This window comes from Neomonachus schauinslandi, chromosome 5 (genome assembly GCF_002201575.2).
Source record: "Neomonachus schauinslandi chromosome 5, ASM220157v2, whole genome shotgun sequence".
Taxonomy (NCBI): domain Eukaryota; kingdom Metazoa; phylum Chordata; class Mammalia; order Carnivora; family Phocidae; genus Neomonachus; species Neomonachus schauinslandi.
This window is the reverse complement of record NC_058407.1, coordinates 168,725,502-168,749,868: the sequence shown is the minus strand read 5'-3', so window position 1 is coordinate 168,749,868 and position 24,367 is coordinate 168,725,502. Positions and strand designations below refer to the sequence as shown.

Here is a 24,367-nt window from a genome sequence, read left to right as displayed (position 1 = left end):
TTTTAAAATCAGATTATTTGGTTTTTGGCTATTGAGTTTTATGAGTTCCTTATATGTTTCGGATATTAACCTCTTATAAGATGCACAGTTTGCAAAAATCCCAAAGCTCCCGAAAGGGCATTTTTGTCCATGGCTGGCTGGCAAATTATGGTTACTGAGGAGAGATAGGAGTAGGAGACCTCCTGTCCCACCATCTTGCTGATGTTGCAACAGGGACTTATTTTTAGATTTTAAATTTCTAGGATCTGGGTGGGGGGGAATGGGAGGGGGAGGTGGGAGCATGGGCTGCTGTTGGATCCAATCACAATATTGTTTGCATATATCTCCCCCCCCCCCCCCCCCCCCCCGCGCCACGTCCCAGCTCAGGCTTCCGCACCTCTCACTGCACCAGAGAGATTTTTCTAAACTCAGACCCATCGAGGCATTCCCCTGGTCAGAGTCCTTCAGGGGCTCCCCACTGACTTCATGATAAGACCCACATCTAGCCTGACAGGTACCACGTCGCTTCCTTCCTCCTGGCTCCTCCCCTCCCTCCTGGCTCCTCCTCTCCCTCCAGCCTTTGGGCCGCGTGTGATTGCACTTGCTGTGGGCTGACTCTCACCTTTCAGTACCCAGGTGGTTCGTCTTTCTCGGGACCTGGGTTGGGTGCCCTGCTCTGTTCCCCTAGTTGCCCGTGTGCATCTTTTGGTTGTACCTATGGCCCCGTGTTCCTGTGGGTTATAATCACTTCCCTCTTAGTCTTCCTCACCAGAGTGGGATTTCCCGGTGGGCAGGGGTTCATTCCGAGTATTTGAAGACTGAAATGATGGATGTCAGGGCTTGGTGGCCAAGGCTGTGGTGGGTACTTCCCTTTCCCCTTAGTCCTGGACCGAGGGTCTCAGTGGACCCCTTACCCAGGAGAATGAGCACCCCCACCCCGCAGCTTTATGGAGGGACCTCTCCTTGGCCAGCATGGCCTTTTGCCGTGCAGTCAGCACCTCAGGAATAGAAGGGCTGACATGACTGTTGCTGTCCCCACAGGCATTGGTGCCATCACACGGTGACGCGGACGGTGTCCTGCCAGGTGCAGAACGGCTCGGAGACAGTGGTCCAGCGTGTGTACCAGAGCTGCCGGTGGCCGGGGCCCTGTGCCAACCTCGTGAGGTAAAGGCTGTGGGGTGGTCCAGCTCTGCCCTTCCTTTTCCTTTCTGTTCCCTTGGGTGAATCCAACCCCAGCACAAGCTGCTGGGGAGGGGGTTTGACGCTCGGAAACAAGAGCTGAGTGTGCGTTTATGGGGCACCTTTTGTGTACAGAGCAGGGGGATTATGTGTGGGCAAGATGAAAGGGACGTGCTTCCCACCCTGAAAGAACTTCACAATCCGGTGGTATTTGATGAGCAGAAGAGCACCATAGACAGGAAGTGGGGTGAGGGGACTGAGGGGTGGGGGAGGGCCAGGTGAGGCCCCACCACGGCCCCCCCCCCCTTACGCCCCCCCCCCCAGCCCTCAGGCAGTTCCTCAGCATTCTCAGGATGATCCCTACTTTTCACAACTGCCCTTTGCTTTGGGACTGAAGCAGTGATGTGAACGGTGTTCACATCGGACCCATCACATCACATCAAGACCCACTGCAGGGTCTTGTCCTCGGTGTGGGTGTTTACAGGCCTCCCGAGAGTTCTCTCCCTCTCCTTGGCATGAGGAGCTCAGAACAGAATGTTTGGTCACAGCAGATACGAATTTGTCCTGAGCCATCCCTTTGTTGAGTAAGACTTAATGCTCATTCTTGAGAGGAATTCCATATCTCTGGTCTCAATTATCATTGCCACTTAAGTGGCTATTATCTGTTAAGGAACGAGGGTTTAATGTACTTTCCTCTCTCTCCAGTAACTCATATACGAGGTAGGGTTGGGGTGCATCTGCTCTGTCTATGGCTGGGCAGGGAGAGGAAGGACAGTAGGGTTCGGCACTGTCCCCAGCTCCCTGGCGACGTGGGGCACCGTGTGCACTCTCGTCCTGGGTCCTGGTTTTGTGGCTTTGCATATACGAGGCACTGTGTTTTGTTTTTTTTTTAAGATTTTTACTTATTTAGTGAGAGAGAGAGAGAATGATGGAGAGAGAATATGAGTAGGGAAGAGGGTCAGAGGGAGAAGCAGACTCCCTGCTGAGCAGGGAGCCCGATGAGGGACTCGATCCCGGGACTCCAGGATCATGACCTGAGCCGAAGGCAGTCGCTTAACCGACTGAGCCACCCAGGCGCCCCTAGGCACTGTGTTTGTAGTAGCTGCTCTCTGGTCTTCCCACCTCTCCCGTCCCCTCCACGTCCTCTATCAGATCACGGCACTGCTCCAGACCTTCCAGGAGCTTCCATCTCTCTTACAGGACAGTCTCTACCTCTCTCCACAGCCGATCAAAGTCTGGACATGGACCCTGTTTCCCTCCTGACCCCAAGGCCTTCCACGAGCCTCCCTGGTCCTGGGGCTGTGGCCACACGGACCTTGCTGGCCTGGAGACTCCGTCCTTCCTCGGGGCCTTCACGTTTGCTGGTCCTTCTGCCTGGCCTGGCTTCATGCCGGGAATAGCTGCATCTCCTGACCTAATTCAGTGCCTTTCCTCCCTGACACTCTGTCACTTTCCAGGGGGCCACAGGAGGGCAGGAATTGCTTTGATCTCTCCTGTGCCCCTCTCCCCCCCGTGCCTTGCATTCAGGAGCTCAAGAGATACTATTGAACTGATGGCTCAGTATCAGGAGGATGAAAGGAGATCCAAGAGGTCACAGCACTTTGAATTCACGCACAGGGTGAACCGTGAATACTGCACTTCACTCTCGCAGAGAGCCCTCGTCTTATAAACTAATCCGTACACTTGCCGTCGGGAGTCTGACGCTCAGAGCAAAGTGACTTGCCCAATGTCAAAAGAATCGTCACAGGGATGAGGTCGGGTACGACTCTGGCCCATCAAACAGGCCCCATAGGGATGCGCCTGAGGTTTCATGGCCCAGCTCCCCTCCTCCCCCAAATAAACATGTGTTGACCTCCTCCTGTATCCACGCTCTGGGGAGGCCTCCTGTCCTCTGTGAGAACCCAGACCAGGCCCCAGCTCGGGGAGTTGATGACCCAGGTGGGGGAAGCGAGAGCGTGGTTGTGAAAACTTTGAGGCCCTATTCAGAATGCACTCGGGGACTGGCATGGTTCCCCACCCTCTCCCCGCCAGGAGCCCCACACAGACCTCTTTGCTTGCATTTATTCTTTGACTCAACCCTTTCTGCAAATATTCATTGAAGGCCCTACTATGTGCCAGAGGGGAATATGATGGAGAGTAAGACCAAGTCCTCTTCCTCATGGGGTTTGTATTCACCTACATACGAAAACGAGAAAAAATATCGCCTCATAATGAGTGTAGGAAATTAAGATAGGGGTGATGTGACTGGGCATGAATTGGGGCTACTTTAGAGCAGGCACGAGAGAGACCCTGAAAGGATGATGTTGATGCTGAGCAAAGAGTGAGGAGAAAGAGCCTCCATGTGATATTGGGTGAGGATAGTTGGTGCAAAGGCCCTGAGGCAGGGAGGTCCTAGATGAAGGCACAGAGAGTAAGTCAGTGTCCAGAAGCAGAGCAGGTGAGGAGGGGAGCATAGGCCAGAGACTGATCTCCAGGGCCTTAAGTTTGGACTTTTTATTTTTATTTTTTTAAATTAAAAAAATTTTTAAAAAATTTTTTTAATTTTTTAAATTATTTTTTTAAGTATGGATTTTATGTCAGTGTACTGGGAAGCCACTGAGAGTTTTAAGTAGAGATGAGAAATGATCCGATTTAGGTTTCTTTTTGATTAGCTTTTTATTCTGAGAGCATTGTTGATTCACACACAGTTGTAAGAAAAAAGACAGAGAGATTCCATGTGTCCTCTTTCTTTTTTGGATCCCATGTACTGTTCATCTTCTTCCCCCCAATGGTGCCATCTTGCCAAACTATACGATATGTCACAACCAGAGTATTGAGATATTGACATTGATACAGTCAAGATACAGAATATTTTCTGTACATCACGACCCCATATATTGCCCTTCTGAAGACACACCCACTTTCCTCCTGCCCCCAAGCTCCCCAAAACCCCTGGTAACCACTAATCTGTTCTCCACTTTTAAAGTGTTGTCATTTCAAGAATGGAATCACACAGTAGGTAACCTTACGGGAGCGGATCTTTTCCCTCACCATGATTTTCTGGAGAGTCATCCCCTGCTGTTGGGTGTATGAGCAGTTCGTTCCTTTTTATGGCTGAGTAGTGTTCCACGGTGCGGATGTCCCACAGTTAGTTTAACCATTTAGCTGTTGAAAGACATCTCGGTTGTTTCCAGTTTGGGGCTATTCTGAATAAAACTGTCATCAACATTTGGGTACCTTCAGATTTTTGCATGAATACAGGATTTCATTTCTCTGCGTAAATGCCCATGAGTGGTTGAAGATTTTCTCCTATTTTTTTTCCTAAAAGTTTTATAGTTTTATGAAGTCCATGATCTATTTTGAGTTAATTTTTGTGCAAGGTGTGACATTTAAGGCAAGATTCTTTTTTTTTTGTCTGTGGATATCCAGTTGCTCTGGCATCATTGTTGAAAAGGCCATCCTTCCTTTCTTGAACTGCTTTTGCATGTTTGTCAAAAACCATTTGGGCATATTTGTGTTGGTCTAAGTTCTCTGTCTTGTTCCATTGATAACATGCGTCCATGGTTCTGCCAATATCACTAGGCCTTGCTTGCTGAAGCTATATAATAAGTCTTGAAATTGGATAGACTGATCTGAAATAGATCAGATAGAATGAGTTAGGATGTGCTCCCTCCTTCTGCATTTTTCTGGAAGAGATTGTGTAGAATTGGTATTAATTCCTCTTAAAAGTTTGGTAAAATTCTCCAGTGAAAACATCTGGGGCTGGAGAATTCTTTTGAAGGAGTTTTTAAGCTACAAATTTAATTTCCTTAATAGTTATGGGGCTATTCAAATGATCTATTTCAGATTCAGTGAGTTGGGTGACTAGTGTTTTTCGATGACTTGGTCCATTTCCTCTCAGCTGTTAAATTTATGTGCATAGGCCTACTACCTATTTTATTCCTGATATTGATAACTCGTGCCTTTTCTTCTTTTTCCTTTGTCAGTCTTGCTAGAGCTTTGTCGTTTCACAGGTCTTTTCTGAGAACCAGCTTTTGGTTTCATTGATTTTTCTCTAATGTTTTTCTGTTTTCAATTTCATTGATTTCTGCTCTTATCTGCTCCTATCTCTATTCTGTCCTTCCTTCTGCTGGCTTTGAAGTATTATTCTCTCCTTTTTGGAGGTTCCTGGGATGGGCTGGTTTAGGCTTTGAAAAGATCGCTGGCTGCCGTGGGGACAGTGGGCACAGGCAGGTGCAAGGTGATGGTGGCTCACGCCAGGACACTACCTGGGAAGTGGGGAGAAGTGGGTGAATTCAGGAGGTGTCTGGAAGCTGAGATGACAAGAGTCTGATCACAGAAGAGCAGGGAGCAATCACAGATAACCCTAAGTGTTTGGTTTGAGCGGCTGGTTGGCTGGGCGTGTCCTTCATTAGGTTGGGAACCCCCAGTGGTGTCAGCCCTCGGAGGTGGAAACCAGCAGCTCTGTTCTGGCGAAGTGAAGTTGGAGATGCCTGTGGACGCATCCGTGGGAGGAGAGGATGCAAGTAAGAGGTCGAGTGAAAAAGTCTGGAGTACTGGGAAGATTCCAGGGCTCAGGGCATATTGCATTTCATGGACTCTATGACACCATTGGCAGGAGGAAGTACATTATCTTACGATCCCTAAGAATTAAGCCAATTAAATGATCGCACACCATCAACTGTAGTATGAACCCCATTGTCCCCGATGTTAAACTGTAACAATGTGGGCAAGTTGGAACCTGGGAGAGGTCATGTGACCGAGGATCAGGAGCATGCAGACTGTGTCTGGAGGTGGCCTTGGGGATGACTAGATGGAGAAGGGGTGCTGATCCCCAAACCATCTGGGCACCCTGACCTCAGAGGCAGGGCCAAAGAGGAGGGGGTGGCTGAAGTGGTGAGAAGGAGCTCCCGAGGCAGGAGGAGCATCCGCATGTCCCGGGAGGTGAGTTTCGGGACACAGGGCATGAGGCAGAGCCTGAGTCTCCCAAATGCTCTGGGAAACCTGGTAAGACCAGGGCTGAGTGCCCATTAGAATTGGCAACGCGGGGTGGCTGAGACCCTGGCAAATGCAGTTTTGGGGAGCAGTGGGGACGGAGACCAAGACGACAGGTGCAGAGGAGGAAAATGAGATGTGAGAAGTTTCAAGAAGTTCTTGCTATGAAGAGAGCAGTGAATGGGGCTGGGAAGCGAGAGGCAGCATAGGTCAAGAGGGGGATTTTGTTTGTTTTGAAGACAGGAGGTACGGGAGCATATCCCGTAAACTGTTTTGTGAGCTGTCCGGAATGGTCCCGGAGCGAGGGGAGGGCAGAAGCCCAGAGTGGGGAACCTGTAGCAGGAGGGGAAGGGGGGCCTTGTCAGAGCTGCAAAAGGGGGGCAGGCCGAGAGCAGGGGCACCTGCCACCCATGTGGGTTCACACGTGCGATGCGGGGATGGTCTGATTTGGGGGGCGACTCTACCAACTCACGACGTCCCCCTCCCATTATTCCCAGGGCTCACTACGAGGCCCTACACACTGAGGTGCTCAGCCATGATCCTCAAAGGATGCAGCCATCTTCTTGCTACGTGAAAACAAAACCGCCGGGTCCTGTGTAGATTTTCCCATTCTGTGATTTTTTTCCTACATTGGATTTCTGCAGAGTGTGTGTGTGTGTGTGTGTGTGTGTGTGTTTCGGAGTTGGAGGTACGTGTCTGTCATGTTTACAGACAAACATGAGGCCCAGGACCACGCCAGGCACCTGGTCAGTAGGCAGCTGGTGAGGAGAGAGGGTGTCAGGGGGTCCCCCTTGGGGCCCGGTCACCCTTCAGGGAAGTCCCTGCCTCAGCTTTCTCAGATCCTGTGTTTGGTCTGGTCGGTGGTTGGTGCGCAACTGAGCACCTAAGAGCAGACACTGTGTGTAAGAACATGACCCCTTCCCTCACAGAGCTCCCGTGTGTGTTGGGGGGGCCGCTGGGGGAGGGAATGTGGAAGACTCACAGCAGTCGTGCCCCTGACATGAGACCTGGTCCTGGGTTTCCTGGGGGCAGTGACATTGGCACAGAGATCTGGGGAATGAGGGGGTTTCCCTAGGGGAGGGGTGCGGTGGGGCGGGGAGGGGTGTGGGGGAGGCAACAGTCTGGGAGGGCCAGGCAGGGGGGCCTTCTCCAGCCGGCGCCACAGGGAGGGGCTGGATGCTGAGATTTCCCTGTGAGAGGTCTCAGGACCAGCTCCACACCCAGAGGAAGGCAGAGAGGACAAGCCGGGCCTCTCCTCTCTGTGCCTCAGTTTCCCTCCCCGTCTGTCTTGCTTTGGGGTGGAAATCACAAGGCTGTGCCTTGATCAGGGCAGCAGGAAGTCCAGCGTTACTGATGCTGCCCTCCTGCCCTCTGAGCCCCGCCGGGGGGGCTGCTGCGGGAGGGGGCCGGTGGGCCAGGCCCAGGGCCTGCCTGACAGATTGGGAAGACCAAGCCCCAGGGACTCGGGGGTTAAGTTTTCCTCGGCCTGTCTCCCTGGCCCCTCCGAGCTCTTTGATGGCATTAGAGCCAACCTTTTCCAGATGTGCTGAGCGGAGGGGTTTGCTGGAACTCTCTGGGGCTTCATCTGCCTCCTTCATTCCCCTCCGCCAGACGGCCCCCTGCTGGCCAGCCTCCCCCCTCTGGTTGGGTTGCCTGCTGACTGCAAGGCCCTGCAAGGCCCTGCGATGTCCTGGACTTAGTACTTTCTTAAAACGTGGCCTTTCTTTCCTGCCCGGCCTCCGCAGCCGGCCTGTGTGGGTCCAGAAGCTCTCCGAGGCTGACCCCCCGCAGCGTGGGGGCTTGTCCAGGCTGCGTCCCCCTCCCTCGCCAGAACTCCCCAGTGCCCTGCGGTCCTGGGCTCTGGTGGGGGGGGGGGCTGGGTGGAAGACACTGCCCGCTGGGGCCGCTGTCCCTTGCGTCTGGCACTTAGGGATGACTAGCTGGGATTTGGAGGAGGCTGAAAACCCCCCTCCTCCTGTCTCTGAACCACAGTGGGACAGCCCCTTCCCTCCCACTGGCCCGCTGCTATTAATCAAGAGATTAATAATCTACTGCCTCCCTTTCTGAAACCCCCACTCCCATTTCCTGTTGAGTCTCCAGCCTGTCTCGGTACCTCCCAGTCTGGTCCTCCTCACAGTGGTCCCTGGTGGGAGGAAGTGGGGCCAGGGCAGAAGCCTGCAGGCTGAAATGCCCAGCGAGGGAGGGGCACCTGTGCCCCCACATGAGGTCTCCGGGCTGGGGATGCCCAGACCACAGCCCTGTGCTGCCCCTGTGCTGGCATCCACCGGGGGGCCTCCTGATGCTTTGGAGATCCCCACCTTTGGAAGCCAAAGAGCCATGGCTTCCACTTACACACCTCCAGTGATGGGCACCTCACCCCTCCCGGGATTCCGTTTTTCAAACGTCCTCTCTCATGTGAGCTTGTGCACCCAGGGCCACGTTTGGGGAAATATAAGACACATCTGCACCCTTTCTGGGGCAGTCATTGAGTGGCAGTAGGAGTTTGGGGGCCCTTTAGAGGACCTCATGACTTCAGCCTTCTGTACTTCCTAAGAGGGTCCCCCAGGACCAACTGCTCACGTGGGGGTTAGCTTCCCTACGTTGTTGTCCAGATAAGAACACACCAGCCCCACCAGGAGGCCTGGTTCGGTCAGAACTCTGCCACTTTATAAGCTGGAGTCTGACCCCATGCTCCTCTGCAGCCTCAGTTTCCCTTTCCCCTTCTGTAAAATGAGGCCATTCATCCCTGCCCTACCCCTCTTTCTTGGCCAGCAGCTGCCTGACTGCCTTCCCCACCTTCCATCTCTCCCTTCCCATCTGGTGCCACACAGCCAGCCACGGGTGGGGTCTTTCTAGAAAGCCAATCTGACCACCACACTCCTCCACGCCGCAGTCCCTGGGTGGCCTCCCCTTGGCTGGGAGGGGTTGGTCTCCTAGCGGGTACAAGGCTGTCTGTTGAGGAGCAGGAAAACCACATCAAGTCTTCTGTTTATTTTTTAATCTCTAAAATAAGAGCGAAATGAAGCTTTACTGATTTTTAATATATGCAAAGACAGTAAATAATATGTGTATATATACATGTGTAGACTAATACATGTATATTGCAGGCTCGAACATGTTTTGCTGATCAGGAGCGTGCTCTGAAGGCCAGGCGAGCGCCAGCGAGCGCGGTCTTCCTAAACCCAGGCCAGACTCCTTGCCTGCTTTGGGGGCTTTCGTAGCTGCCCTGCCTGTGCCTTGTCTGCTCCCTGAATGCACCAGGTCTCACCCCAAACCACCTCCCGGCTCTCCTGGTGCTGGCTGCCTCCTCACTGTCTCAGCTCAGCAGAACTTCCTCAAGCGTCCCTTGACGTAGGAAGCCTTTTCTGGCCCCTTGTTGTGGAAGTGGCCATGTCCTACCTCCCCATCCCTATAGGCCATCAGTGTCCAAGGATGTCCCCTACCCCGACACCCTGAGCTCCAGCACTAGGCCTGGGAAGCAGCCAGCGGCTTTAGTGGAGGGGACAGACATCAGATCAATGACAGCACAGGTGGTGGCAAGTGTTTGGAAGACAAGCCAGGGTTCTATGACAGTATAAACCAAGGGGACGCAGCCTGCAGTGAGGGTGGGTGTGACTGAGGGCCGGCTGGTCACGGAGGCCCTCTCAGAGGAGGCGGCACTTTTGTCGTGGTTATTTATTGAGTGAGTCATAACCCCCGGGAAAATATATGTCCTTGAGTTTGCCAGGTGACAGGTGACGGTGAGGGAAGTCTCAGGATCCAACCTTCAGAGGGAGCAAATGCGGAGAGGTCAGAAGTCCCTAGATTTGGGTTGTCTTGGGAAAAAAAAAAAAAAAAAAGCCCCAGAACTGGTGAGGTGGGAGACACCCCCTGGAGACTCCAGATTGCATTTGGAGAATTTCAAGGTAGGAAGGGATCTTTGAGTCTGGTGCATCTCAGTGCAGACTTTATAGAGAGGCGGGGACTCACTCAAGGCTCACAGATGGGCAGAGATGCATTGGAATAAACTAGAAACAAAGCAGCCAGAAATCCCTGTGTTTATCTTGCCTGACTGCATGTTTGCTCCCCTCAGGCCAAGTCAGCCTGGGCTGTCCTTGCGGGGGGCCACTCTGCACACATGCCCCAATGTCAGGATCTTGGCTGGGCCAGCAAAACCAAAGCAGCCTCATCTGACCTCTTAGACGCATCTGGGATGGGAGGTGGGGGGCAGCCGATGAAAAGACGGGCCCTGGGGTAGGTATGCAGTCGAGGGTGGGGAGCGGGCTTGCCCACTTCCTGCTGGTGCAAGCCAACTGGGGGCTCCGCTACCCACCAGCCGCACAGCTTGGGCAAGGACTCTGTCCTCGTCCGCAAGATGGGACAGTAATACTCATGGTATCAGGGGGCTGAGCTCCCAAAAGGGTTCAGCAAATCTAACGCCCTTACATTCCTCTTCCTTTGCTGGGCCACTTTTGGCACCTGTAAAGCTAGGACCGCTGAGCTGGTCAGAGGCCTCAGGAGGGCTTCCTGGAGGAGAGGGCATTTGAGGTGAGTGTGGAGATGACTGGGCCTTAACTAGATAACAGAGGGAGAGAGAGAGAAAGAGGGAGGGCAGCCCTTAAGTGATGAGGGATGTGGTACACTGGAGATTTGGAAGGCCAATACGGCTGGAAAGCAGCAGTGAGGGGCTCGAGAGTCATCGGGGAGGCTGGTGAAGGCCAGGCCAGAGCCCTCAGGGCTTGTGGGTCACGGTGTGGAGTTTGCTCTCCACTCCACGTGGTCACTGCAGCACCTCAGAGTCGAGAGGAAGACAGGATGGACGAGCATCTCCACCGTGGGGAGCATCAGGTCTCAGAGGCCAATCTTGTTTCTCTTTCTCTAATACCCACCCGGGAGTCATTCAAGCCTTGGTGGTGGGGGTCACTCCCAGGTCTCTGTGGCTCCCACCCAGGACCTCATCCGTGGCCCTCCATGTTGCTGCCAAGGTACAAGGCTCCTGCCACCACCTGGACGGTGAGGTAAGCCCTGTGTGGGGGTGCAGCCTCTGCTGGGGAACCCTAGGCAAGCCGGGTCCTCTCCAGGAGCTCAGTGTCCCCAAATGAGACTGACCCCCAGGCTGTCAGAGGTTCGGCCAGGGCTGTAAACCCTGGGGTTATGGCTGTTTGTCTTCTGGTGGGGGTGGCCTGGGGGCTGTGCTGAGTTGAAAGGGATTGCTTCCTGGGCTGGGGGATGGGAATGGGTGGGAGGTCTCTCTGCCCCTTGGGAACAGTCTTGAAACAACGGCAGGTGGTACAGTTGCCCCCTTACCTCACAGAGGCACTCAAGACTGTGTGTGTGCGTATTTGTACTTTTGTTGATTGATTGATTTTTTATTTGATTTTTGACAAATTTAATCTAAGGTGTACAGCGTGGTGTTTGGATATATGTACACATTGTGAAACGATTAACCACAATCAAACTAATGAACATATCCCCCACCTCCCATACTGACCATTTTTGTGTGTGTGGTGAGAGCCCTTGGGATCTCCTCTCTTAGCAAATTTCAGGTATACGATATGTCATTATTAACGACAGTGTTCGCATTGTTTGGTGCGTTTCTAGGACTTACTGGTCTTATACCTAAAAGTTTGTACCCTTTTATCAAGATCTTCCTCTTTCCCCCACCTCCTAGCCTCTGGTAACCCCCATTCTACTCCATGTTCCTGTGAATGCTACTCTTTTGTTGTTGTTATTCCGTATACGAGATCATATGATTTTTGTCTTTCTGTGTCTGGTTTATTTCACTTAGCAGAATCCATGGTGTCACAAAGGGCAGGAGTTCCTTCTTTTTTATGACTGAATAGTCTTCCAGTGTGTATACGTGTGTGTGTATATATATCATTTCTTCATCCATTCATCTGTTGATGGATACTCAGGTTGCCCCATGTCTTGGCTGACATGGACAGTGCTGCAGTGAGCATGGGGATGCAGATGTCTCTTTGAGCTACCGATCTCATTTCCTTTGGATAAAGACCCAGAAGTGGGGCTGCTGGATCACGTGATCATTCTTCTGAGGATATTCAATCTGAGGACCCTCCAAACTGTTTTCCACAGTGGCTGCACCAATTGGCATTCCCACCAACAGCGCACGAGGGCTCCTTCTCCCCCACGTCCACGTGAATCCACGTATCTTTTGTCTTATTGAGTGTAGCCATCCCAAGAGGTGTGAGGTGATAGCTCGTGACCTTGATTTGCGTTTCCCTTCCTAGTTATTTATTGATGTGGCTGTAATAGGCGAGGTAGATGAGCTGGTGCTTGGGAGGACTTTGTGGTCTGGAGGGGCAATTGATACGGAATAGCTTCATTACCATGATTATAATTGAAAACAGTAGCTGTATTAGGGTTCTCCAGAGGAGCCGAACCAATAGGATATATGGAGATATATAGAAAGAGGTTTATAGTAGGAACTGGCTCACGCAATTATGGAGGCTGAGCGGTCCCATAATGTGCCATCTGCAAGCTGGAGGCCCAGGAAAGCCTGTGTTGTGCTTCCAGGGAGACCCGGGGGGCCGATGTTGTAATCCCTAGTTCAAGTCCCGAGACCCAAGAATCAGGAGTGCTGACGTCCAAGGGCAGGAGAAGATGGATGTCTCCGCTCCAGAAGGGAGTAAATGCGCCCTTTCTCTGTTCTCTTCAGGCCCTCAGTAGATTGGCTGATGCCCACCTGCATTGGTGAGGGCAGATTTTTTTTTTTAGGATTTTATTTATTTATTTATCTGAGAGAGAGCACGAGCAGGTGGGAGGGGCAGAGGGAGAGGGAGAAGCAGACTCCCCACTGAGGAGGGAGCCTGACTCGGGACTCCATCCCAGGACTGCAGGATCATGACCTGAGCAGAAGGCAGACACCTAACCAACCGAGCCACCCAGGTGCCCAGAGGGCAGATTTTCTTAACTCAGCCTACCAATTCAGCGCTGGTCTCTTCTGGGAACCCTCACATGTTTTACCAATTATGGGGGCACCACTTAGTCCAGTCTGGTGGACACATACAAGTACCCATCACAGTAGCTAACATTTATTGCATTCCTACCTGGAAATTGTGTTCACCTTGAAATGCCAGACTGGTGGTTTAAGCAATAAACATGTACTCAGTAGACAGCTCTTGAGTTTGGGCAGTCCAAGATCAAGGTTATGGAGCAATTGGACCCCAGGCGCTGCTGCTCGGCATGTGAACTGCTTTGTCCAAATAGGTTTGGGGCAACTGTTTGCAGCATCTACTAAAGCGAAACCTATATCAATCCTGTGGGCCAGCAATGCTGCTCCTGGGAATATACTCCAGAGAAATGAAAACATGGGTTCACAGAGACTTGTACAGAAGTGCTCATCACATCTTTCTCCATCCTAGTTCGAAACTAGAAGCAACCCAGATGGTCAATCAACAAGAAAGTGGGCCAACTGGAGCCCATTTCTATAATGGAATATTATTTAGTAATAGAGAGGAACAAAATGACCCTGTACTTAACACGGATGAACCTTAGGCTAAGGCTGAGTAAAAGAAGGTGGCACAAACCAGTACATGCTGCGAGGTTCTGTGTATATGAGATTCTAGAATGGGGGGGAGGGGAGGGGGAGAGAAATCAGAATGGATACGCCTGGGGGCAGGGTAGTCATTTTGGAGGGGGCACGGGTGACTTTTGAGTTGGGACCGTTGGTTTACACATAGGTAAAAGTTTATTAAGCTAAACACTAGATTTATCTATTTTGCTGCATATACATTATATTTTAATAAAAAAGAAAAAAAACCCCACTTTAATGTGAGGTGTGAATTCGGTGCTTCGCTTCATAGCACTTACCGTGGCCCGTGGTCGTCTGTTCATGTGTGTGGTTCTGTAGACGAGCAAAGCTGTGCCCGCCTTCTTCATGCTTATGTTCCCATTGTCTGGCACCCAGCAGGCTCTCAGTGTGTACCTGATGAGTGCACGCATGAGCGTTGGGTTCAAAGCAAGCTCCGGGCATGGAGCTGTGGGAGGGCTCAGGAGGGAGCCTGTGGACTCTGGCCAGGAGTGGGGGTGCTTCACAGAGGAGGATGACAGGTGAGTCACACCCTGAAGGCTCTTGGGAATTTTCTCAGGCAGAGTAAAGGAGGAAGGGCAGGTAGGCAGAGGAGTGTGCACGTGCAAAGGCCCAGGGGCAGGAAGAGCAGGTTGTGCTGTGGTGGTAGGGGGTTGGCTGGGGGTGGCAGGAGGAAGGGAGCATAGAAAGGTAGGCAGGGCCTTCTTTACTGACTTAAAGAGCTTAGTCCTTAGTCTATGGGAGCCATGGGAGGTTTTGAGAGAGGGCAGTCACAAAATTGGATCTGCATTTTAGAAAGATCACTGGGTTTGTAGACTGGATCCCAGTGGACGGTCTGGGAGTTCTTCATGAAATGTAGGAGGGGAAAGCCCACCTGGGCCAGGCTTCGAATACTGCCTGTTGCCCAGGGTACTCAGGGGAGACCTGAGGGGTCTGCCAGGCTGAGCCCGGGCCCTCAGGGCTGGAGAAGCAGCGCCACCTACTGGTGTGCCCTGCTCCTGGACATCACAGGTCATCTGGTTCCTTCTGGTCCCAGAGTGGGGCAGGTCAGCCCATGGCCCTCTGAATGAGGGGCAGTAAGGGACCTTTCTGGGGAACAAGCTTTCCCTCTGCTTCAAAGCCCAAGATCAGGATCTTGTGCAGATGTAGGGAGGGAAAATATTCCCTTGTGCCAAACAAACGTTAATTAGTATTGGTAGGTTCTGCCAATTCTGTCTGTGTTTGGATTCTAGTCCCATTACCTTCTGGCAGTGTGACCTTGAGAAAGTTGCTTAACTTCTCTGTGCTTCAGTTTTCTCATCTGTAAATTAGGATTAGTAGTAGTATCCACCTGTTAGCATTGTTATGAGTCAGCACATGGACAACACTCAGAACAGTGCCTGGTGCATGGTGAATACTCAAAGCTCTTATGATACCTGTTCTTATTTCCATCATCATCATCATTCAAGGCGTGGATGGAGGGATGCCTGGTGCATTTGCCTGGCTCAGGGGCCGGAGGGGGAGGGACAGCCTATGGCTCAGGGGGCCAGAGAGCGGCCGTGTGAGCAGGACAAGGGCCTGCACGCATGGCTAAGCAGTCAGACCCTCCTGACCGCAGCGGGGACGGCCGAAGGGCGTGGGCCGGGAGGAATGAGGTCAGATCTGCATTTTGCGAACCCAGCATCTGTGCACGCTTCCTGCACTGGGCGCCTCGCACACGCACCCTCCCAGCGAGCCTCACGCCCCACATCCTAGTCTCTGTGGTGTCCTCATGAGTAATGCATGCAAGTCCATATCGTGAGTTAGGGGCAGAGCCCAAAGCCCACAGTCCAGGGCCCCATCCACCCCATGGGGCTGAGGTTACAGGAGGCACCCATCCGTGGCATCAGCTGCACTTGGCAGGATGTGAGCCTCAAGACACTTGACCCCTTCCCTGCCCTGCACGTCTGCCCCGGGTGGGGCTTCCATAGCCTTTCTGCTCCCTCTCAGCCGGAGCAATGTCTTATTCCAGGAATCAGTGAAAAAATTGGCGTCTTTTATCTAAATTAAAGCTCCCTCCCTCTCCTAGCTGGGCCTGCTTCCGGCTGGGAGATCTGTAGCAGGAAGGCGGTGTGAGGGTGTGAGCGTGTGAATGAGTGCCTGTGAGTGTTGAGTGTGTGAAAGCACGGGAGCGTGTGTGCATGTGAGCATGTGTGCGTGTGTGAGCATGAAAGCACGGGAGCCCGTGGGTGCACACAGGAGGGTGTGTGTGTGACTGTGTGCGTGTGTGCTTATTATCACCTGTTTATTATCTATGTGTGCTCCTCGGACCCAGGCTCAGCAGCCCTGATGGCCCACCAGGCCACTTGCCGTGGGATGACGATGGGACACAGTTCCTCTGTCTGCCTTGCCCCTCTGGCCTGCCGCAGAGCTTCCTGGGGGGCAGTCGAGAGTCTAAAGATCTGTGTCCACTGTCCTGGTCCCAGCGTGGACGTCTCTCCGTGCAGACTCCTGGCTTCTCACTCGAAGTTTCCTGCCCCTGGCTGCACATAGCCTCACGCCCCCCTTAGATCTCCAGGGGGAAGCTGGTTTGCCAGAATGTTCATGAAACATGAGCGAGAGGACTTTTTTTTTTTTTGGTAAAAGAGAAATTAGTGTAACAGGATTGTTCAGATCGAGTGCAGTATTTCTGAAATTCGAGATGTGACTTGTGTGTTTTCCTGTCAATGGGGCATCTTGAAACGTCACTCCTGCTGCTACCAATTAATTCATAATTTTCCCATTCCCCAATTAAGTTGCTTGGTGTCAGCAGATTCGGGTTTTGTGAAGTCACGTAGCTTTGCTCTCAGGAGGAAGATGTGCAAACGTGATCAAGCAGCGAAGTCATAACGATGCATGCAAATCGAATAATAAAGCCAAGTATATCCTCCTTATGAGATTGGGTCATATGTTCGTGTGTGTATGTGTGTATTGGGGTATGATTAACATTCCATGTTATATTAGTTTCAGGTGTATTGTATTTGATTTGATATTTATATGTATTGCAAAATGATCACCACAATACGTCTAGTTAATATCTGTCACCACATACAGTTACAAAAATTGTTTTTCTTGTGATGAGCACTTGAAGATCTACTCTCTTAGCAATTTTTATATATGACACTCAGTCTTATTAACTATAGTCACCATGCTGTACATCACATCCCAAGACCTTTACATTTTATTTTATATCTGGAAGTTTCTGCCTTTTGACCCCCCCTTCCCCCATTATGCCTGCCCCTACCCCCCCGACTCTGGCAACCATCAGTCTATCTGTATCTATGACCTCAGTTGTTTTTTCCTTAGATGCCACATATAAGTGAGATCATCCAGTATTTGTCTTTCTCTGTCTGACTTATTTCACTTAGCATAATGCCCTCACGGTTCATCCATTGCTGTCGCAAATGGCAAGATTTCTTCCCTTTTTATGGCTCCGTAGTATTCCATCGTGTACATATATCACATTTTCTTATCCGTTCCTCTGTCGATGGACACTTAAGTTATTTCATGTGTTGGCTATTGTAAATAAGGCTACGATGACCATGGGGGCGCAGATCTCTTTTTGAGTTAGTGTTTTAGTTTTCTTTGGATCAGTCCCCAGAAGTGGAATTGCTGGATCAAATAGGAGTCCTATTTTTTCTTTTTTTTTTTTTTAAAGATTTTATTTATTTATTTGAGAGAGAGAGAATGAGAGAGAGCAAGCACATGAGAGGGGGGAGGGTCAGAGGGAGAAGCAGACTCCCCGCCGAGCAGGGAGCCCGATGCGGGACTCGATCCAGGGACTCTAGGATCATGACCTGAGCCGAAGGCAGTCGCTTAACCAACTGAGCCACCCAGGCGCCCCTATTTTTTCTTTTTTAAAAGATTTTTTATTTTTATTAGAGAGAGTGCAAGCAGGGGGAGCGGCAGGTAGAGGGAGAGGGAGAAGCAGGCCTCCCGCCGAGCCGGGAGCCCGATGTGGGGCTCGATCCCAGGACCCTGGAATCATGACCTGGGCCGAAGGCAGCTGCTTAACCAACTGAGTCACCCAGGCACCCCGTGAGTCCTATTTTTAATTTTTTGAGGAACCGCCATACCATTTCCCACAGTGGCTGCACCAGTTTGCATTCCCTCCAACACTGCATGAGGTTTCCCCTTTGTCCACATCGTCGCCCACACCTGTTGTTTCTTGTGTTGTTGATGGTCGCCATTCAGACAGGTGTGAGGTGATAGCTCATGGTGGTGTGGTCACACATCTTATGTCTTGGAGTTTTGTAAAATAGTATCAAGCTTGGGCGCCTGGGTGGCTCAGTCGGTTGAGCGACTGCCTTCGGCTCAGGTCATGATCCCGGAGTCCCGGGATCGAGTCCCGCATCAGGCTCCCTGCTCGGCGGGGAGTCTGCTTCTCCCTCTGACCCTCCCCCCTCTCATGTGCTCTCTCTCTCTCATTCTCTCTCTGTCAAATAATAAATAAAAAATCTTAAAAAAAATAGTATCAAGGTTTTTTGCAAGAAAAATATCAAAACTGCAGGAGTGTGAAATCTGGCCCCGGAATCCACAGCAGTTTGCAGGGGAATAGGGTCCCACAACGGGGCTGCAAGTTTTCATTGGTGTGTGTCGCTCATCCACGAGGCTGTGATTTTCTTGAAGGCAGGACTCAGTTATATCAGTCTGTGACCACAGTATCACATTTAGTTGGCGCTCAATAAGTGTTCATTGGATGAATCAACCAAAGGAAATGATTGGGACAAAGTGCTGGAGTTCAGGAACTTTTGGGTGGTTGGAAGTTGAGGACATCCTAACGATAGTTTTCTTTTCCTTCTTCATCATCTTGGTCAACGTCTTAGCTCAGGCTGCCACAGCAAAATATCACAGACTGGGGGGTTTCAACAACAGAAGTGTGTTTTCTCAGACGGTCACCTTCTCGCTGGGTCCTCACACGGCCTCTCCGTGTGTGCATGAACTCAGAGATCTCTTTCTCTGTCCTCCTCTTCTTATAAGGCCACCAGCTCTGATGGATTAGGGCCCCACCCTGATGACCTCATTAAACTGTAATTACCTCCTAAAGACCCTCTATGCAAATAGAGACACATGATGGTGGGGGGGGGGGGAACAAGGCTTCAACATACGGGTTCTGAGGACACAATTCAATCCATGGCAGACATTTTCCCACCCTCGGTGGCCATGCTTGGAAACTTGCCAGAAGGCAGAGCTGGGAGGGACTTTATAATGCATCCAGCACAGAGAGGGGTGGTCACTTGCCCAGGGCTACACAGCCAGTGGGCACAGAGCCGGGATGACGGGCTCCACTACCCAGGCGGCTCCCAGAGCCCTGGGCTGGGTGCTTTCTGCAGAAGTGGGATTGGGGCTGGGGGGGTGGGCAGGTGGATGGGCGCTCACACTATCCTGACGCTGCCCTTGTGTTAGTTACAGGACTCTGATCAGACCCACATACAGAGTGTCCTACCGCACGGTGACGGCGCTGGAATGGAGATGCTGTCCTGGCTTCACCGGGAGCAACTGTGAGGAGGGTGAGTCTGCTGGGGTGTGGGGGGCTGGGGGTCAAGGGCCAAGGACTGGGGCGCAGGGTGCAGGGGGACGGGGCACCGGCTGGGCTGGGCTGTGGAGTCTCTGGGGGTTGCTGCCACCTGCCATGGGCATCTAGGTGGGGACCCTGTGTGCATCAATTGGGTGGAGGAGAATCATGAGTCCTGGCCTGGGGGAGGGGATTCAGTTTACAGCCTCTTTCTTCCGCTCTGGATCGCACTCACCCGGGAATGGGGGCAGGCAGAGAGGGCTCCCGGGGTCTCTGTTCACCAGCCTTGGAGCCACGTCTGTTGTCCAATGAGGCACACGGATCTGGTGGGCAGCGGACTGATTGTCCTGCCCTGTGTGGCTGGAGCCCAGGGGGAGGATGGGAGGACAGGGCCTAGAACTGGGGCCTTCCTTCTGAGCCTCCGGACCCGGTCCCAACCTGCCTCTGGAGCCCGATGGGGCCAGGGAGGGCCCGCAGCAAATCCCAGCTGTGCTCATGGCCAGGGAAAGCAGATCCTGCCAGACCAACAGATTTGCAGCCCATCTCGTTCCCAGGGCTAGCTGGTTGGCCTGGAGGCTCACGGGTCAGGGTTGTATTTGGAAACGGTAATTTTCCATGAAATGGACGTTCTGATCAAATTATTTTCCCTCATCTTTTTTTTATTACCTAACTTACTGACTTTTGTTTTAGGATATGCTTTTATAAATTAGGTGATTATAAAGTTATAATAAGTTATAATATGTTAGGTATATGTTTTTATTGAAAACTGCCTAAAATGCTTTGGGTTGCAAATAATAACAGGATAATTACAGAACAGTACCAATAATGATGATGCTTCAGTGGGCCTGTGGCCCAAAGCAGAGCTGAAGGAAGGGGCTGGAATGGAAAAGGGTCCAGTGGTGCCGCCCTTCCTGACTTAGAAGGCGCCTGACCCTGGAAGGCCTTTGCTCAGCACTGGGAAGGCTTTGGGGGCCCTTTTCTCAGCTCCCAGAGCCTCCGAGCTTCCCCCTGACCCCATCCTTGCCTCAGCTGACTATAATCATGGGTTTTCATGTTTGCCCACCCCCCGCCTCCAACTACCACTCGCCACCCTGCCGACTGTTTCTTCTAAGGGTAACTGAGCCCAGCCCGAAGAGGGCCCCTTCCTCCCTCCCCTGGAAACCACTGAGTGCTGAAGCATGGACGGTTTTTCATCTCTCTTCATGTTCTCGTTATTAAAGGAACAATCCAGTAAACGAAGTGTAAGTCTCAGATGTCTGAGTCGTAAACCTCACGCAGATAAATAAAGGGCACGTTGATCGAACTCACTGAGTGAGTGATTCAAAAGGAGGATTCGAGACACTGAGATAGATGCAGACTGGGGAGCCTAAGACCACCCTTAGGTCTGATAATTCGCTGGAAGAACCCCCCAGAGCCAAAAAGCTATTGTGCTCACGCTTATGGTTTATTACGATGAAAGGTACGGACTCAAATCCTCCAAGGGAAGAAACCCATGAGACAGAGTCCAGGAGGGTTCCACACACACAGAGCTGCCAGGTGTCCCCTCCCAGCTGAGGTGTGGATAGCGATGAACTCCTCTCCTCACATGTAAAACACATTGACGAAAATGTGACCAGACGCTGGCAGGAGCCTCGCCTTGTATCTCCCCCAGGAGCAATGGTTCACTATTTGCTAATTCAGGACCACTGTGACTTTATAGATCACAGCTACCATGAATAAGGAGAGTGAATCGTGTCTAAGTATCTAGAACCATAGGGATGTATCTAGAAATGTTTTCTTCTTATTGCAAAAGTTAAGTCCGTGTTTGGTGTAGAAAAGGTGAAGACAGGCAGAATCACACCTCTCAAGGTTGAGTCTCACTTTGGTGAAAAGCTTCCAGACCTTTTTTTCTCTGCTTTCATACGGTTGTACTATTTTGATAACCTTCTTTTTCAAATAAGTGACCATGAATGTTTCTCCATGTCAATAGATAGCTTTCGGTAGCATTATTTTTAGTGGCTGCAAAATTTGGGTATATACTTTATTAACTAAACCCCTACTGCAAGATATTTAAGTTGCTCCCAAGTTTTAAATTATTGATGACATTCCTCCAGACATCCTTTTTTTTTTTGACATAAAATTTACATACTCTGAAATGCACCTATCTTAAGTGTACACTTTGATGAGTTTTGATACATGTACACATTTTTTTAAAAGATTTTATTTATTTATTTGAGAGAGAATGAGATAGAGAGAGAGCATGAGAGGGGGGAGGGTCAGAGGGAGAAGCAGACTCCCTGCCGAGCAGGGAGCCCGATGCAGGACTCGATCCCGGAACTCCAGGATCATGACCTGAGCCAAAGGCAGTTGCTTAACCAACTGAGCCACCCAGGTGTCCCACATGTACACATTTCTATCACCTTCTGGAAAGTTCTCACCCTTTAGCAGCCACTGTCCTGATTTCTATCATCATAGATCAGTTTTACTTATTCTTGAACTTCATATAAATGGAACCATATAATATATACTCCTGTGCATGGTTTCTTTCAATTTTCAATAAATCTTTGAGATTTATTCATATTGTGATATGTATATCAGTAGTTTACTCATTTTTATTGCTGGGTATTATTCCATTGTGTAAATAGCCACAATTTTATTTGTGTGTTATCCTGTGGATAAATCTTTGGGTCGTTTCTGGTTTGGGGCTTTAAGAATAAAACTTCTGTGAACGTTCTTGTAATGTCTTTCTGTGGACATCTGTTTTTATTTCCCTTGGGTTAATCCCTATAAGTGGATTGCTAGGTCAGGTTGAATGTTTAGCTTTATAGGAAAGAGCCAAACTGTTTCCCAAAGTGACTTTACCAGGTTACACTCCCACCAGCAAAGTATGTTCCAATTGCTCCACATCACTGCCAACATTTGGTGTTGTCAGTCTTTTTCATTTCAGCCAGTCTAGTGGGTGTGAAATGCTCTCTCATTGTGAGTTTAGTTTGAACTTCTCTGTTGACTAATGATATTGGACCTCTTTTTGTATGTCTGTCTGACATACTTACCAGCCATTCTTATATCTTCTTTCGTAAAGTGTCTGTTCAAGACTTTTGCTCATTTTTGATTGGGTTGTTTTACTTGATAAGAAGTAGCCAAATTGGGGCACCAGGGTGGCTCAGTCGTTAAGCGTCTGCCTTCGGCTCAGGTCATGATCCCAGTGTCCTGGGATCAAGTCCCACATCAGGCTCCCTGCTCGGCAGGAGGCCTGCTTATCCCTCTCCCATTCCCCCTGCTTGTGTTCCTGCTCTCGCTGTCTCTCTCTCTCTATCAAATAAATAAATAAAATCTTAAAAAAAAAAAGTAGCCAAATTGTTTTCCAAAGAGGTTTTAATGTTTTACACAAGCAAGGTGTGTTCCAGATGCTCCACATTCTTGCCAATATGTGGTGTGTTTTAATTTTAGCTGCGCTAGTGGGAATTAAATGAAATGCAATTTCTTCTTTTTTAAGACTACTTTGACCACTCTAGTTCCTTTGCATCTCCATAAAAACTTTGCACAACTTAACAGAGTCTGAAAAAAAAAAGTATGTTGTGATGGGGAGTAGAATTGTGATGAATTTACAGATCAATTTGGGGAGAATAGATATCTTAATAATGAGTCTTCTGATTCATGAACATGGTATAGCTCTCCATTTATTTAGGTATTTAATTTCAGCTTCCAGAGTAGAGGTATTGCTTATCTCTTATTAAATTTATTTCTAAGTATTTCTAAGTCTTTTAAGTTTTGGTGCTTTTTAAAAAATGGGATTGCCTTTTAAATTTTCATTTCATAATTATTTTTCTGCTAGCATATAGAAATATATTTGATTTTTAATATTGACTTCATATGTAAAAACCATGCTAAATTCATTTATTAGTTCTAGTAGCTTATTTATTGATTTCTTTGGATTTTCTACATAAACTATTATGTCTTCTGTGAATAAAGACATGTTTGCTTCTTCCTTTCAACTATTAATGCATTTTATTTTATTTTTCTTGCTTTATTGGACTGGCTAGAACTTCTGATAAGATGCTTAACAGAAGTGGTGAGAACAGATATTGTTGCCTTGTTTCTGATCATGGCAGTTGCGGGGGATGTTCTCCATTTCACTGTGAAGTATGTTGTTAGCAGTATATTTTTTCATATATGCCATGTATCAGATGAGGATAGTCACTTTTAGTCTGAGTTTGTTGAGATTACTCATCAGGAATGGTGCTGAATCTTGTCAAATGCTTTTTCTGCTTCTATACTGAGGTGATCATTTTTTAAAATCCTTTATTTTGTTAATGTGACTAATTACATTGATTTGGAATACTAAACCAACACTTCGTTCTTGGGAATAACATTATTATTACAGGGATCAACCACCTTTGGATGTATTATTAATTTTTCTATTTCTCTATTTGATATTTATATGTAATTTTCTCTCCTTGCAATGTCTGCTAGTTTTTGGTGATGGGTGTTATGCTGTTCTCATAAAAAGAAATGGGAAAATTTCCCTCCTCTATTTTCTAAAAGCATTTTTTTGTAAAGTTGGTATTACTTTTTCCTTAAATGTTTAATAGAATTCACAGTGAAACCATGTGGACCTGTAGTTTCTTTGTGGGGAAGTTTGTTTGTTTGTTTGTTTAGAGAGAGAGTGTGCATGCTCAAGCAGCAGGGAGAGGTGTGAGAGAGAATCCCAAGCAGGCTCCATGCCCAGCATGGAGCCCGACACAGGGCTTGATCTCATGACCCTGAGATTATGCACAACCTGAGCCGAAATCAAGAATCTGTGTTTAACTGACTGAGCTACCCAGGGGCCCCTGTCGGGAAGATTTTGATAACAATTTTTTTTTAACAGACATAGGGCTATCTGTGTGTTCTATTTCTTTTTTCTTTAAAGATTCATTTATCTTAGTGGGGGGAGGGGCAGAGGGAGAGGGAGAGAGGGAATATCCAGCAGACTCCCTGCTGAGCCCAATACAGAGCCTGATCCATGACCCTGAGATGAGAACCTCAGCCAAAATCAAAAGTCAGATGCTTAACTGACTGAGCCACCCAGGTGCCCTGATGTTCTCTATTTCTTAATTTAATAATTATCTGTGCATTTTAAAAATCAAATTTACTAAGGTTTAATTGATGTACAACTTATTATATACATATAATTTACACACACCAGATGTGTACAGATCAATAAATTTAGACTG

General features: G+C 49.6%; 1 protein-coding gene across 2 annotated transcripts in view; it reads left to right on the top strand.

Moving 5' to 3' along the window:
- Window positions 1-24,367, top strand: part of COL26A1 (collagen type XXVI alpha 1 chain) — a 140,583-nt gene that overhangs the window by 38,728 nt on the left and 77,488 nt on the right. Inside the window, exons 2-3 of one of the 2 annotated variants that reach the window (XM_044915153.1) lie at window positions 1,021-1,143; window positions 19,070-19,167. In XM_044915153.1, the coding sequence (XP_044771088.1) occupies window positions 1,021-1,143; window positions 19,070-19,167 (221 nt within the window). Of the gene's footprint in view, window positions 1-1,020; window positions 1,144-19,063; window positions 19,168-24,367 lie in introns of both variants that reach the window. The other variant, XM_044915152.1, reaches the window with a different exon arrangement.